Genomic DNA, 12815 nt, shown 5'->3' on the forward strand with positions numbered 1-12815 from the left:
CCGACTCGAGCTCCAGTTGTAGTGACAATTAAAGACGTTATTCAGCATGATGCACGAGTTTGCATTGTGGAAAAGGTAGCTCCGAGTAATAAACTATAAATAGATCTACTTGTTTACATGGGTAAGTGTGAAGCGCACGTAATCACCAAGTACAATTCGCGCATTTGTTTGGCATCCATGAAATAAATCGATACACGTTATTACGTAAACAGAGCCAGCAATTGTTTTAATTACACGTACTTATATCTGTCTTCCATTGTGGTAACACATGGTGTGATGCCAACCGCACGTTATTGTGATTTTCCATTCAGTGTACAGTTTTACTGAATGACAGTTATAACATACGATCTATACGCGCTTATATAGATGCAAACGACTTGTGCATGCTCAGTTTGTTTCAATATAATTTACCAAATTCAAAATCATGATGGGAATATCCAAATTAACACAAGGACATCAAAATAACCACCAAAAGATCATGTTGTGTTTTTCAAATATTATTGACCAGACATATTTTTAAACAACAATATTGAGATAAATACAAAAATATATTACATATAAATGAATGTCACATGTAAAATCTATAAGGAATTGATAATGTCAATACACTTATCAGCTTCAAACATTTACATTATATAGAATTAAAACCCTAACACACTTAACATCCAGTCAGTATTATAACTAACACAACATCATTTAAATGTTTAGAGCCAGCGTATTGCTGATTCATACATGAAACATTGAGATTATGTATAGTGATACTAACATATAATATATAAACGTCTATATTTCATTACAGTGCACATTATTTACATATTTAACAACTAATACATCCATATAAAAAAATATGAGATCATCAAAATCGAACAATTAAATTTATACAAAAAATTATATATTTTTACCATTGTAAAAACAAAGTATTCTTAAACCATTATGCAAATAATGTCAAATTTCAAAAAATCAAATAGATCAAAACTGATTTTAATTATGATAACATTTTGAATGAATTCTTGCAGGCAAAAGGCTTGCTTTAAGTCCGCTTCACAAATGGTAAAATCCATCACAGGTGTGCTTAAACAAATTCACTCATCACGGCGTATAATAGACAACAGACACACAAGAAAAAAATAACTCTTAAATGCAGAGAGAGGACAGCAAGAGATTTTCAAAAATGGTTTCATAGTTATCACAAAACATAATATTATGAACTATGAAGACAAGTGCATAAGTACACAAGTCTTTTTGAGATTCTATTGATCGACGTACAATATCTTAGACACACATGCCATTTAAAGCCATTATGGCTACATCCTCTCATTGTTCATGAAAATGTCCAGATAAAACTCAACCATACATGATATATCACCAAAATAAATATGGTCTGAAATTTTAGACAAAGAACAATGTTGAGCAATGTGATATGTTGGTCACATATAATTGATACTCCGTCTTATCCCATCATTCATATAACAAATCTATGAAAATCAATCTGGTGAATGTGGGTCAATCAACAAAATTATATCAGCACCTGTAAGTTCACTTTGAACATCCCACCTTTCAAGTGCCAAACATAGGCTGAATATGAATATAAAAGCTCTAGAAAAAGCATATTGCAACATATGTATATTAATGTGAATCCCATGTCAGAGTGAGAAAAAACCCTCGGAAAAAAGTCACCTACCCTTAGTACCCCCAATTATTTCACTTGACTATGCCAATTAAGACCAGATAGTACTACTGTTCTAGAAGAAGTTACAACTCAGACTGCACTCTCTGTTCCAACTTTTGAAGCTCCCGCTGGATATTGACAGGCAGGTCTTCACCGACCTGTTCCTCAAAGTAGTTTTTCAGTTCTCTGACTTCTGACTGCCAGAAATCCTTCGGCAGTCGAAACAACTCGTCCATATCCACCTCTTCCTTAAGGCCGGACAGATCTATGGACCCTGGCACGGGGATGAGTCCAACTGCAGACTTGATGGCACAGTCTTCGCCATTCACACGACGGAACATCCAGTCCAAGACACGGGAGTTCTCGCCAAAGCCGGGCCACAGGAACCCTTTGGGACCCTTGCGGAACCAGTTGACGTGGAACACCTTTGGCAGCTTTAGCTTATTGTTGTCCTGGAAGCTAAGCCAGTGGTCCAAGTAGTGGCCAAAGTTGTAGCCAAAGAAAGGCCGCATTGCGAATGGATCATGCATGACAACCTTGGCTGAAATTAAGATATAAACGCCTTAATAATACAGTAACTAAACTAATATTCTACAGCCTTGTCATAAAAACTGTACAATTTCAGCCTAAAAGAGACAATAGCATTAAAAACAACAACTTCAGTTTCTTCTTACTAAACACATTCTATTTACCTTTGTGTTCTGCAGCAGCAGTGGCTTCAGATTTCAGAGCAGCACCAACAAATACACCATGGTTCCAGTCAAAGGCCTCATACACAAGGGGCACGCCTTCTGGGCGACGCCCACCAAATATAATGCCCTCTATTGGGACTCCCTCAGGACTCTCCCACTGCTCATCAATGATGGGACACTGACCTGCTGGGGTGCAGAATCTGTCAAAAAGTAAATAGACACCTTGAAATTCATGTTGTTGATTTTAAAGACAAACACATTATAATGAGTCTTTAAATTATAAAATTAATAGCTACAAGCAAAGTTTGCACAGTAGTAACACAAAAGTCAAGCTTTATTCAATACATTTCTAGCCACTTCTCTCTGCAATCAAGACAAAAAAATCAAATAGGAGTCTCTCCCAAAGGAAGAATAGGGGTTTCGAACCATTTTAAATCAAGTCTGTTGTATGGACCATACAATTCATGACTGTGAAATTGAAATAAAGAAGTCTCATTAAACATTTTGCTTATGATATACCTAGAGTTCGGATGAGCAGCTGGTTTCTCTGTGGACTTGCTCCATTCTTCCTCTCCAAGCCATGATGTGATCGTTGCGTTGTCCGGAAGTTCATCCTCCATCCCCTCCCAGTACACCCCTCCATCGCTTGTCTCAGCAACATTTGTAAAGATCGTGTTTTTCATTACTGTCCTCATGGCATTAGGATTGGTCTTCATGGAAGTTCCAGGGGCCACCCCAAAGAATCCCGCCTCCGGGTTGATTGCTCGCAGTTGTCCATTCTTGTCAAACCTCATCCAGGCAATGTCGTCCCCCACACAAGTGACTTTGTATCCAGGCAATGTTGGTTCCATCATGGCCAGGTTAGTCTTGCCACAAGCACTCGGGAAAGCAGCTGCAAAGTATTTCTTCTCACCCTTGGGGTTTTCAACTCCCATAATCTGGAAAACAGAAATATGATTGAGATCACTGATTAAGTTCTCAAAAAATCATGAATGAATGGAACAACCAAGATTGACCTATTTTACTCAACAAATATAAATCAAAACATTGAATTATATAAATAATTACATAATTTAATAAAAATCATTATTCATCCCTTTCGAACCAAAGGTCACAACTCTATTACCAGCATTCTCGTAAGTATACTGGAAGGCCATGAAGCATTTCAACCGCTAGACATGTTAAAATCATGCAACAAATCCCCAATGTACGCTACTGTTACTCACCAGCATGTGTTCTGCTAACCAGCCTTCTCTCCGGGCAAGGATGGAACCGAGTCTGAGAGCAAAGCATTTCTTTCCTAGCAACGAGTTTCCACCATAGCCACTGCCGAAAGAGCAAATCTCGTTTCTCTCAGGTAAGTGTGCAATCATTACATCCTTGGGATTGCACGGCCAGGACTCTTTGATACCATCAGCTGCAAGGAAACAAAATGAATTTAATTAATTAAGTTATTTTAATGTCAAACATAATGATTCAACAAAAAAATAAATTTATAGTATTACTTCTATCATAATTGTATTGCGTTATTTACTTTAAGTTTGTTCTTGAACAAAGCAAATTGTTAAGTCTGTATTGTACATACATCACAATTTACTTCTTTCAAGATGTTACCACTACAGCCCAGTGTTTAAAGTTCAACATATGTTAAATCTGATGATTTAAAGGCCTATTTCCATAACTCAGCATCTAAGAGCAACTAATGATGCAATATAGAGCCTGGGGATAAATATAACCAAACGATAACACAATAGCAGACCAAGCACTGATCAATCTTTGACAAATGTACATCAAACCACAAGCAAACTACAACCACTATAATTACATTTCATACAAATGAAAGACATGAAAAAGTTTCATGAATGTATATTATTGCATGCCTGCACACAGATAATTGCAAAGGTATGCATAAGAAACTTAAATATATATTGGGTTGAGCTCAGTGAAAAGGGGGTTTAATGCATGTGCGTAAAGCGTTGTCCCAGATCAGCCAGTGCAGTATGCACAGGCTAATCAGGGAAGACACTTTCCGACTAAACTAACTGGATTTTTTTAAGAAGAGACTTATTATAAACCAGTAAATGCATTTTGTACAACCTTATACCCAATATTATGCATCTGGAAGTAACTACCCTATATTCCAGAATTTCATATAACTCTACAGTATTACCCTGATTATTATCTTCAGCTAAAACACATAAGAAGAGAAACCTACCAACACCTGTACTTGTCACTGGCTTGCCAACAGAGTGCAGGCACTTCACAAACTCGCCTTCCTTTAGGGTGTCCAGCACTTTCTGTCCGATGCGCGTCATAATGCCCATGCTGGCAACCACGTATGCGGAGTCTGTAAGCTCAATACCGATCTTGGACAGGGGGGATCCCACTGGCCCCATGCTGAAAGGGATGACATACATCGTGCGGCCCATCATGCAGCCAGGAAACCTAGCGTGCAAAGCCTCCTCCGTGTCTTGTGGGGACATCCAGTTGGCAAGCATGCTCTTCACACCTCCTTTTGTCCGTGTGATTGTGTCGTGTCTCTCCTCTGTAGAAATGAAGGTCCTACTCTCCACTCTAGCAACATCCGCTGGGTCTGTGTTTGCCAACCAGCTGTGAAACAAAAGTCCTTTTCTGGATTTACCGTCTTTTGGCACAAATATAACAGCTCAAAGATTATACTTTAAATAAACGATGTTAAATGTTTTAGCACATCATCATAATGTTTAATAACAATAAGCACAAAAACGTCATGAACTTTAGACAAATCAAAGCAATTTATTATTAACTAATGAGAATTAATTAATGTGTGAAGAAACATAAAAAATCATTTAACATGTTAACCTACCAGTTCTCATATTTAGCTAAAGGTTTGATAGTTCCTTCCTTCTGCAAAATGTAAAGCAAGAGATCTTTCTCCTTTTCTGACCCATCGCAGATGTGGATTGCCTCCGGTTGACACACTTTGGCATTTTCCTCAACGTAGAATCGAACCTGCTTTGGCAGTCTGTTTAAGTTGCCATAGATGATTCTGTAGTTGGACTTGGGCTGAAGTTTGCTTGAGGAGCATGCTACCTCTTTAAGGTAATGGGTGGCAAACCTAAAAACATACCATGCTTTTATATCATTCTTAGTATATATAAACAGGTAAATGTTTAAAATTGTTTACATAAACGCAATTCTACTTCATTACACGGAGTTAAAATAGGTACAAGTCTCTTAAACCAATGCATACCATGTGTCAGAGAATGAGCTTTGTCACATTGAGAGTAGGACAGGTTGGCTCAGTTGAGAGACCAATCTCCCCTAAAGCAAGGTATGCCAGGTTCTAAGACCGGTCTGGTTTCACATTTTCATGCATTTTGACATTGGACACCCAGTGTGGGATCTTGACATTACCTGGTTATACTCTAAGAGGCCCATGGATAATTATATAACACTGGAATCCATTTATTCGAGGACAAAAACATATCCAACTGAGGGACAGGAGGGGGTAAGTGTCACGGTATGAACTTTGTAATGTTAGGGGAGAGAATATGTGGCAGCCCAATCAATTGGAAGCACTTCTCTTGATAGCAAGAGTATGGATTTGTCTCCCTAACTAGTCACACAATTTTTTGCTCTGTTATAATGCTATATAATCTAAAATCACATTGTGGTGGTAATTATTTTAATCTAATTTCAATTAACCACTTAGTGCAAATAAACTATAATCCATATTTAAAGGGATCTTTTCACGCTTTGGTAAATTGACAAAATTGAAAAAAATTGTTTCAGATTCGTAAGTTTTCGTTTCAGTTATGATATTTGTGAGGAAACAGTAATACTGAACATTAACCATGCTCTAATATAGCCATTATATGCATCTTTTGACGATTTTAAAACCTAAAAATTATAAAGCGTTGCAACGCGAAACGATTGAATAATTTGGAGAGTTCTGTTTTTGTCGTTAAATTTTGTGAAACTACGAAGATTGCTTATATAAGGTATAAAATACGTCATCAATGTGTACTCGGCGGAATAGCTCAGTAGGCTAAAGCGTTTTTACTTCAGGACTCTGGCAGGACTCCAGGGGTCACTGGTTCGAAACCTGCTCCGGGCAATGTTCTTTTCCTTTTTTTATTTTTATTCTTGATTTTTTACTGGAGCTTTTACGATCCAATGTTTACATTTATTAATATAAAGCATTTAATGAATAAGTTAAAAAAATGCCAAAATCTGTGAAAAGGCCCCTTTAAAGCGTAAATCATGTTCAGTTAAAATAGTTTTTTTCCAAATACAATTTATTTATGTGATAAATGAAATCATGCGATCAACGGTTCCCACGCATGAGTTCAACGAGAGCATTGTCAAAGCAAAACGAAGTTACGATTGAACACATAGCTCTGTTTACCGCCACATTAAAATCATTTATGCCGAATCCAACACACGCAAGAAATTCGTAAAATACCAATCGACGAAAAATCATAAATTAACATGACATTACAGAAAAAAAATGTTTCTGAACGTACTCTATCCTTACCAGCCTTACAATTAAAAAAATGCCGGAACTGGATGAAAGACGGAACATAATGACTGACTGGTGATCGCCACCATTCGTGCAAGTAAAATACTAATCTAATTATGATATTGTTTTTTTAAACACTAAATTGTGACGATTTAAAATACTTAAGCCACTTTAAGCTACCTTAATATCCGAGACACGCCAACCATGTTTACAGTTTCCCCGGTATGATCCGATTGTCAGACGAACTCTTTTTTTTATCGAGTATCGATAAGTTCACAAATTAGATTGCCCTCAAATATTTTGGATAATAATAATAACTTTTTTGTATACTTATAAAATTACTTTTGTTGTCTTTTAAATTGTTTACATGGTTGCATTCTGGTCAGCAATTCGTATAATAACTGGTGGTTTATATACTAAAACTTATACTAAACTAGCAAACAAGTCCATTAACGTGCTTCGGTCGCGCTCTTTTTCATTGGTCGGTAGTATTTAATGTCAAGGTCGGAACGCGAGGGTGTGACACACAACGATATTTCATTGGTTGAAAGAATGACACACCTCTTAAAAACAGCTGATTGAGTCGCGCAGTACGGTAATGATGCAATTTTGCGACTCGACTGTCTTTCTTTTTACCCTTCTTTTGACGATACTTTATAAAAGACTTCAAAGTATGTTACTGTATAAACACAGGTAAGGAGTATTTTAAGATCTTAATCTAAATTAATACACCGAAAAACATGTCACCACTTAATAATTATTCATATTACATATTCACAAGGTGTGCTATTTTGCAAAAGATCTTGAATAAGATACTCTCTCGGACACATAAATACTATTTAAACCACATATACTAGTTTAACTAAACAGTAAATAAATGTACATTGAGTAACAATAGAGTCGCAAAGTACGTCGGAGTACGGAACACACAATTTTTACTATGCGATTTTTTAATATTCCATGTTACAAACGTATTTATGAATTCCCTAAGATTATAAAGAATACTCGTGTAATATATTTATATTTATGCATAACAGAAAGTTTAGTAAAAGAATACAATTACGCTTACAATTCACAGTAAACTAATAAATAAATCAATACAGAATTTAGTAAAATATATTATATTAACTTCTACTTACATATCGATGCTGCTAGACGCTGCCTGTGTATTCACCTTATCAACTCCCATATTTAAAGATATTGTATACCTTAAGTATGTAGTTCAATAATCATTAACGTGAAGCTTTAAGATAAAAATTACCAATGATTCCTCAATTGACTTAGGCCTGATATATACTCGTGACAAGAGCAACGTCACAACTGTTGCACCAGAAAACGACCGGCTAACCGGATTCAGCCAGCGATAAACAAGCGACTGTTTTCTGTTCTAAAAATAGTCGAGGACGCGTTAAGGAAAATAGTTCGTAAAATATGCTTTACAAACAACGAGTGTGCAGAAAAGAACTTGTAGAGCAAAAACGTGGGAATCATTCTTATAAAAAAATATTATTGTACAAAGTCGGTTAATCGAATGCATTTCGTACCGTAGAGATATTATGTTTGTGGTTCATGAAGATGGTTAAAACAGCAGATTTTTCTTTATTGGCTACTGTAATATTGTTTCTGCATTTTTTGCAGATTGGTTATCGACAAGATAAATTGTTTTCTTGAATCTCTATACCGGTAAGCATGCATGATTTCACATAATATATTGATAAAACACATTGCATAATTACAGATAGACTTTAAATAAGGTCACATCGGCATGATACAGTTTCTTTATGAAGCTATATAAGGAAAGTGTTTTTTACATAGCCTAATATATTTAAAGAATGACCAATCGTTTTGGTAAATATAAGGTAAAGCTAAGAATAAAATTACGACGTGTTGTTCGTACCTAGCCTTGATAAATAATAAATCGATAGGGCTGTAACCTGTTTTAATTTTCTGTTTAGCAAAACTCCGTGTCCCTGCTAGTAAAGAAGTAAAGACTGTGTATTGCAAGCAGGAATAAATACGTTGTATGGCGTTCGACGTGCTAAACATGACGTCACAGGCACCATCGCTTCATATTTGTAAAATGCGTTGTTTCTCTGTTTTGGTCCATTTTGTGTCTAAAATAGAATACAATTTGGTATAATCTCTATTATATTGATTCTGATTTCTTTTTACCGAAAACGGTGTCTTCACATTTGAGAAACGTGGGGTACCTCCGAAAATTGACTCATATACTCACCTAAATAATAACATGGCTCGTATGCCCATTTGAATCAGTTTTATATCAGCTTAGAGGTGGGATAAAATATATGAGACAGTTTTTGTATCAAGCCGATATCAGCGTAAATACATGCAAATTTGATATGCTTATCGTATACTGATAGTTTGACTTATTATATAGACAAATATATCGCTATTAGCACACAGTGCTCAGTGTTCTTTTTTTTACGAATGAGACAATCAAAGCTGCCTTTAGTATGCACATTATGAAAATGAGGCGTTGTCGATGAATTGATTTTTATATTTATATCCGCACGTGCTACCGTGAATTAATACACTTTTAAACAATCTGCAACAAAAAATGATATTATTTGTTGGTCATTTGCCCCAATCGATCTCTGTATACTTTGGTTCGTGAATAATTAATAAATACGTATGCAAAGGGAAGCCAACCTATATATCAACAATCACATGGTGTCTGTCCCTTTGTTGTTATTATCGAGTTTACCTGCACAGTAATTGTTTCATCATCACTGAAATCAGTCGATAGAAACCCCATACAAAATAGAGATTGCAATTTGCAAACTAAGTACATGAGATTACCTATTATAAGCGGGTTAAGATAGGTACAGAGTGATGAAATATCTCGATCCTTTCAAAAAGCGAAACCATACTGAAAACATTGCATCATCCTCTGAAATATTGCGAACAAAATCGTCGCCTGTGTGTCATTCTTTTTATTGTAAAATCAATGAAGCAGTCATATAATCATTTGCTTATAATTGCGCTATTTCAAAGCGTCTGACTGCACTCTGCACAATCTTGATTATTAATGTATTCTAATTAATGCAGTTCTGCAACATTACTGGGTTTTTACATAATAACTTAAAGATGAAACTCATGTCCCGAATGTAACCCGGCAGGTGTTTTCATAAAAATACGGTTGTCCGTTATTTAGTACAAATAACTGCGGATGGCCTTCAAATATTTTATGGTTATTTCTTGCAAGAAAATAAAAGTTCAAGGCTTATTCGGATAGGATAGTTTGCTTTTTCCATGTAGATATTATTTTAAGTACTTTCTAGAAAATAATAAATTTATAAGGACTAATTACTGCAAACACAGAAAACAAACAATTTAGTTTTGGGCATAGTCGAATAGCAAAAGCATTAGTACAAAAAATCTTTTTTACAGGCAATTGCACCACCGGTTAATTTAAACAGTTTATAGTCGATCTAGTCGTGAAGTAAAAACAAAGTAAGGTATTATTCGGTTTAACCGATTTAGTCTTTTATAAATAGACACTGGTGAATAAAACAGCAGTCATCTTCACGCTTGACAGCAAACAGCTGATTTCCACAACGATCAGCTGATCGTTGTTCATGAATTGCGGGCGGTAAACTGTACGTGAGCGGTAAACATGTTTGTTTATACTTGTGTCGGATTTAAACTTAATACCAATAACCGTTCTGAAATGTATAAAATTCGGTTACAAACTAACCGATTTTGAGCGAAGCAGGCACTTAACCTCTATAAGTCTCATTATGAGTTTTATCACCCTGTTTATCTTTTGCACGTTCAAATGTAATATGTAAACATGTTGTGTACTACCAAAGCTCGCAGTTTCCTTCATTGCTTACCCGCCTGTTTCTTCACCAGTAATTGGTAATATACACAGTTAATCGATGCTGGAAGCAACATTCAGTTGCTGTTCATCTTCTCATTATTTATCAGTGTTCATGACGCGATAGTACGATGGCGACAATGCGATAGTACGATGGCGATAATGCGATAGTACGATGGCGACAATGCGATAGTACGATGGCGACAATGACCGTGTACCAATTAGAAAACGAAAATATAATATAAAAAATATATATTGCTAGATAGATTAGATTGTAACTGTACACGTGTTGGATTAATACTGAATAAAGTGCTTAAATACTTACATTTCACATAAATAAGAGCAATTAAAACGTTTTAAAATCTCCGACCGTAGCCATGTGTATAAAGTATTTAGCAAATCCAAAAGATAACCTAAGGTTATTATTTTTTTCTGATAAAGGTAACCGAAGTCAAATACCTTGGCTTAATCTTATTTTATACTTAACGTTCGCCTGTTCAGATATCTTTTTTACGGAATACCGTTAGGCCATCGTGGTAACACATTAAAATCCAGAGGGCGACAATGCGATGGTGCGATAGTACGATGGTGACAATGTGGTAGTACGATGACGACAATGCGATAGTACGATGGCGACACTGCGATAGTTAGATGGCGACAATGCGATAGTTAGATGGCGACAATGCGATAACACGATGATTACAGTGCGACAATACGATGGCGACAGTGCGATAGTACGATGGCGGCAGTGCGATAAAACTATGAGGACAGTGCAACAATACGATGGCGACAGTGTGAAAGTACGATGGCGACAATGCGATAGTACGATAGAACGATGGCGACAATGCGATAATACGATGACGACAGTGCGATAATACGATAGCGACAGTGCGATAGTACGATGGCGACAATGCGATAATACGATGACGACAGTACGATACGGCGATAGTACGATGGTGACAATGTGATGATTATACGATGGCGACAGTACGATATGACTATCACATTGTCGCCATCGTACTATCGCATTGTCGCCATCGTACCATCGCGTTGTCGTATTGTCGCCATCGTTATATCGCATTGTCGCCATCGTACTATCGCACTATCACATTGTCGCCCTCTGGATGTTTATGTGTAAACACGATGGCCTTAACGGTATTCTGTACTTTTTTATGCAATCGCTAAAAATATCCTAAAATTGAAAATAATCAAAAGTAAACCTCTGGATTAGAGTTATCCAGATTTCTATAATTGGCTACCTTCACATACATTCGTATTGCAGCTTCGATGATTGTGCACCACTGTACAATAACGTTCATATTAGACCAAGCGTAAATTATTTTAATTGACGAAATAATGCTCTTTCCAACGCCATTCCTCCCCATCTCCTTGGTTTTTACGAAGCAAGTTGATCCTGACATTTTCATACTCAGCACTATATAGGCGCGAACAATAAGGATCCGGCGATGTTGGCATTTAAAACCTCCTGCTACATTTTGTACCTAATATCAGCATCGATTTACGATCGGAAAGGAATATTTTTTTACATAACGAATTGTTATTTTATTTATAATAGAAGGTATTCCTAAATGTGAATATTTTTAGATTCCGCTCTTTTGAGCTTTCAAAGATCCGGATGGACTTATATTGATTTTGAGCCTGACACTTTTTTGCGTAATTTTCAATAATTACGTTTTTCACTTTATTTAATTTTGTAAAATTTCCCCAAAAGTAGACCAAATTTAATCAAAAATTATATTTCATAAGCTTATTTGAGAGAAATACACCAAACCATTTGCTGTATCACTCCTTTCTTGTGGTACACTGACCCCTCCCCCCCCTCCCCCATCTTGTCCACATGTTCATTCGACACACTTTGATCTAGCGACAAAGACGAGCAAACGTGCCCCATATTTGAACAGAATCATACGGCAGGAAAAGCTTCAGTTTCGAGGCCGCCCAGGTTTGGAACAGCCTCCCAAACACTTTCCGCTGCGCGGAAAACTACAAAGAGTTTGTGAGACTTGGTGTGGTACCAGTTGTAAATGCTCCCTCTGTTCTTAATGCTTTGTGAATGCTAACTTTGCTTCTTTATGTTTCAGCCCATGC

General features: G+C 36.4%; 1 protein-coding gene across 2 annotated transcripts; it reads right to left on the reverse strand.

The window, feature by feature from the left end:
* Positions 1 to 481: 481 nt before the first annotated feature.
* On the reverse strand, positions 482 to 8172 carry LOC127846489 (phosphoenolpyruvate carboxykinase, cytosolic [GTP]-like). Of its 2 annotated transcripts, none has more exons than XM_052377768.1 (7): positions 8005 to 8172; positions 5207 to 5458; positions 4577 to 4971; positions 3588 to 3778; positions 2881 to 3299; positions 2362 to 2561; positions 482 to 2210 (listed from the first exon to the last, which is right to left on the reverse strand). In XM_052377768.1, the coding sequence occupies exons 1-7, from the start codon at positions 8052 to 8054 to the stop codon at positions 1753 to 1755; spliced, it is 1965 nt and encodes a 654-aa protein (XP_052233728.1). In that variant the 5' UTR covers positions 8055 to 8172; the 3' UTR covers positions 482 to 1752. The 2 variants fall into 2 exon arrangements, with proteins under 2 accessions (XP_052233728.1, XP_052233729.1); XM_052377769.1 differs by lacking the exon at positions 8005 to 8172 and adding an exon at positions 7046 to 7240.
* Between the last annotated feature and the right edge of the window lie 4643 nt (positions 8173 to 12815).

This window comes from Dreissena polymorpha, chromosome 9 (assembly GCF_020536995.1).
Source record: "Dreissena polymorpha isolate Duluth1 chromosome 9, UMN_Dpol_1.0, whole genome shotgun sequence".
NCBI lineage: Eukaryota > Metazoa > Mollusca > Bivalvia > Myida > Dreissenidae > Dreissena > Dreissena polymorpha.

What these genes read in the sequence shown, in the direction of transcription:
- LOC127846489 (XM_052377768.1), bottom strand. Translation starts at nt 8,054, where the DNA reads ATGGGAGTTGATAAGGTGAATACACAGGCAGCGTCTAGCAGCATCGAT. An exon ending in AGTGACAAGTACAGGTGTTG is followed by an intron (nt 3,779 to 4,576) that starts GTAGGTTTCTCT and finishes GTTTCCTTGCAG; the next exon opens with CTGATGGTATCAAAGAGTCC. An exon ending in TGCTGCTGCAGAACACAAAG is followed by an intron (nt 2,211 to 2,361) that starts GTAAATAGAATG and finishes TCTTAATTTCAG; the next exon opens with CCAAGGTTGTCATGCATGAT.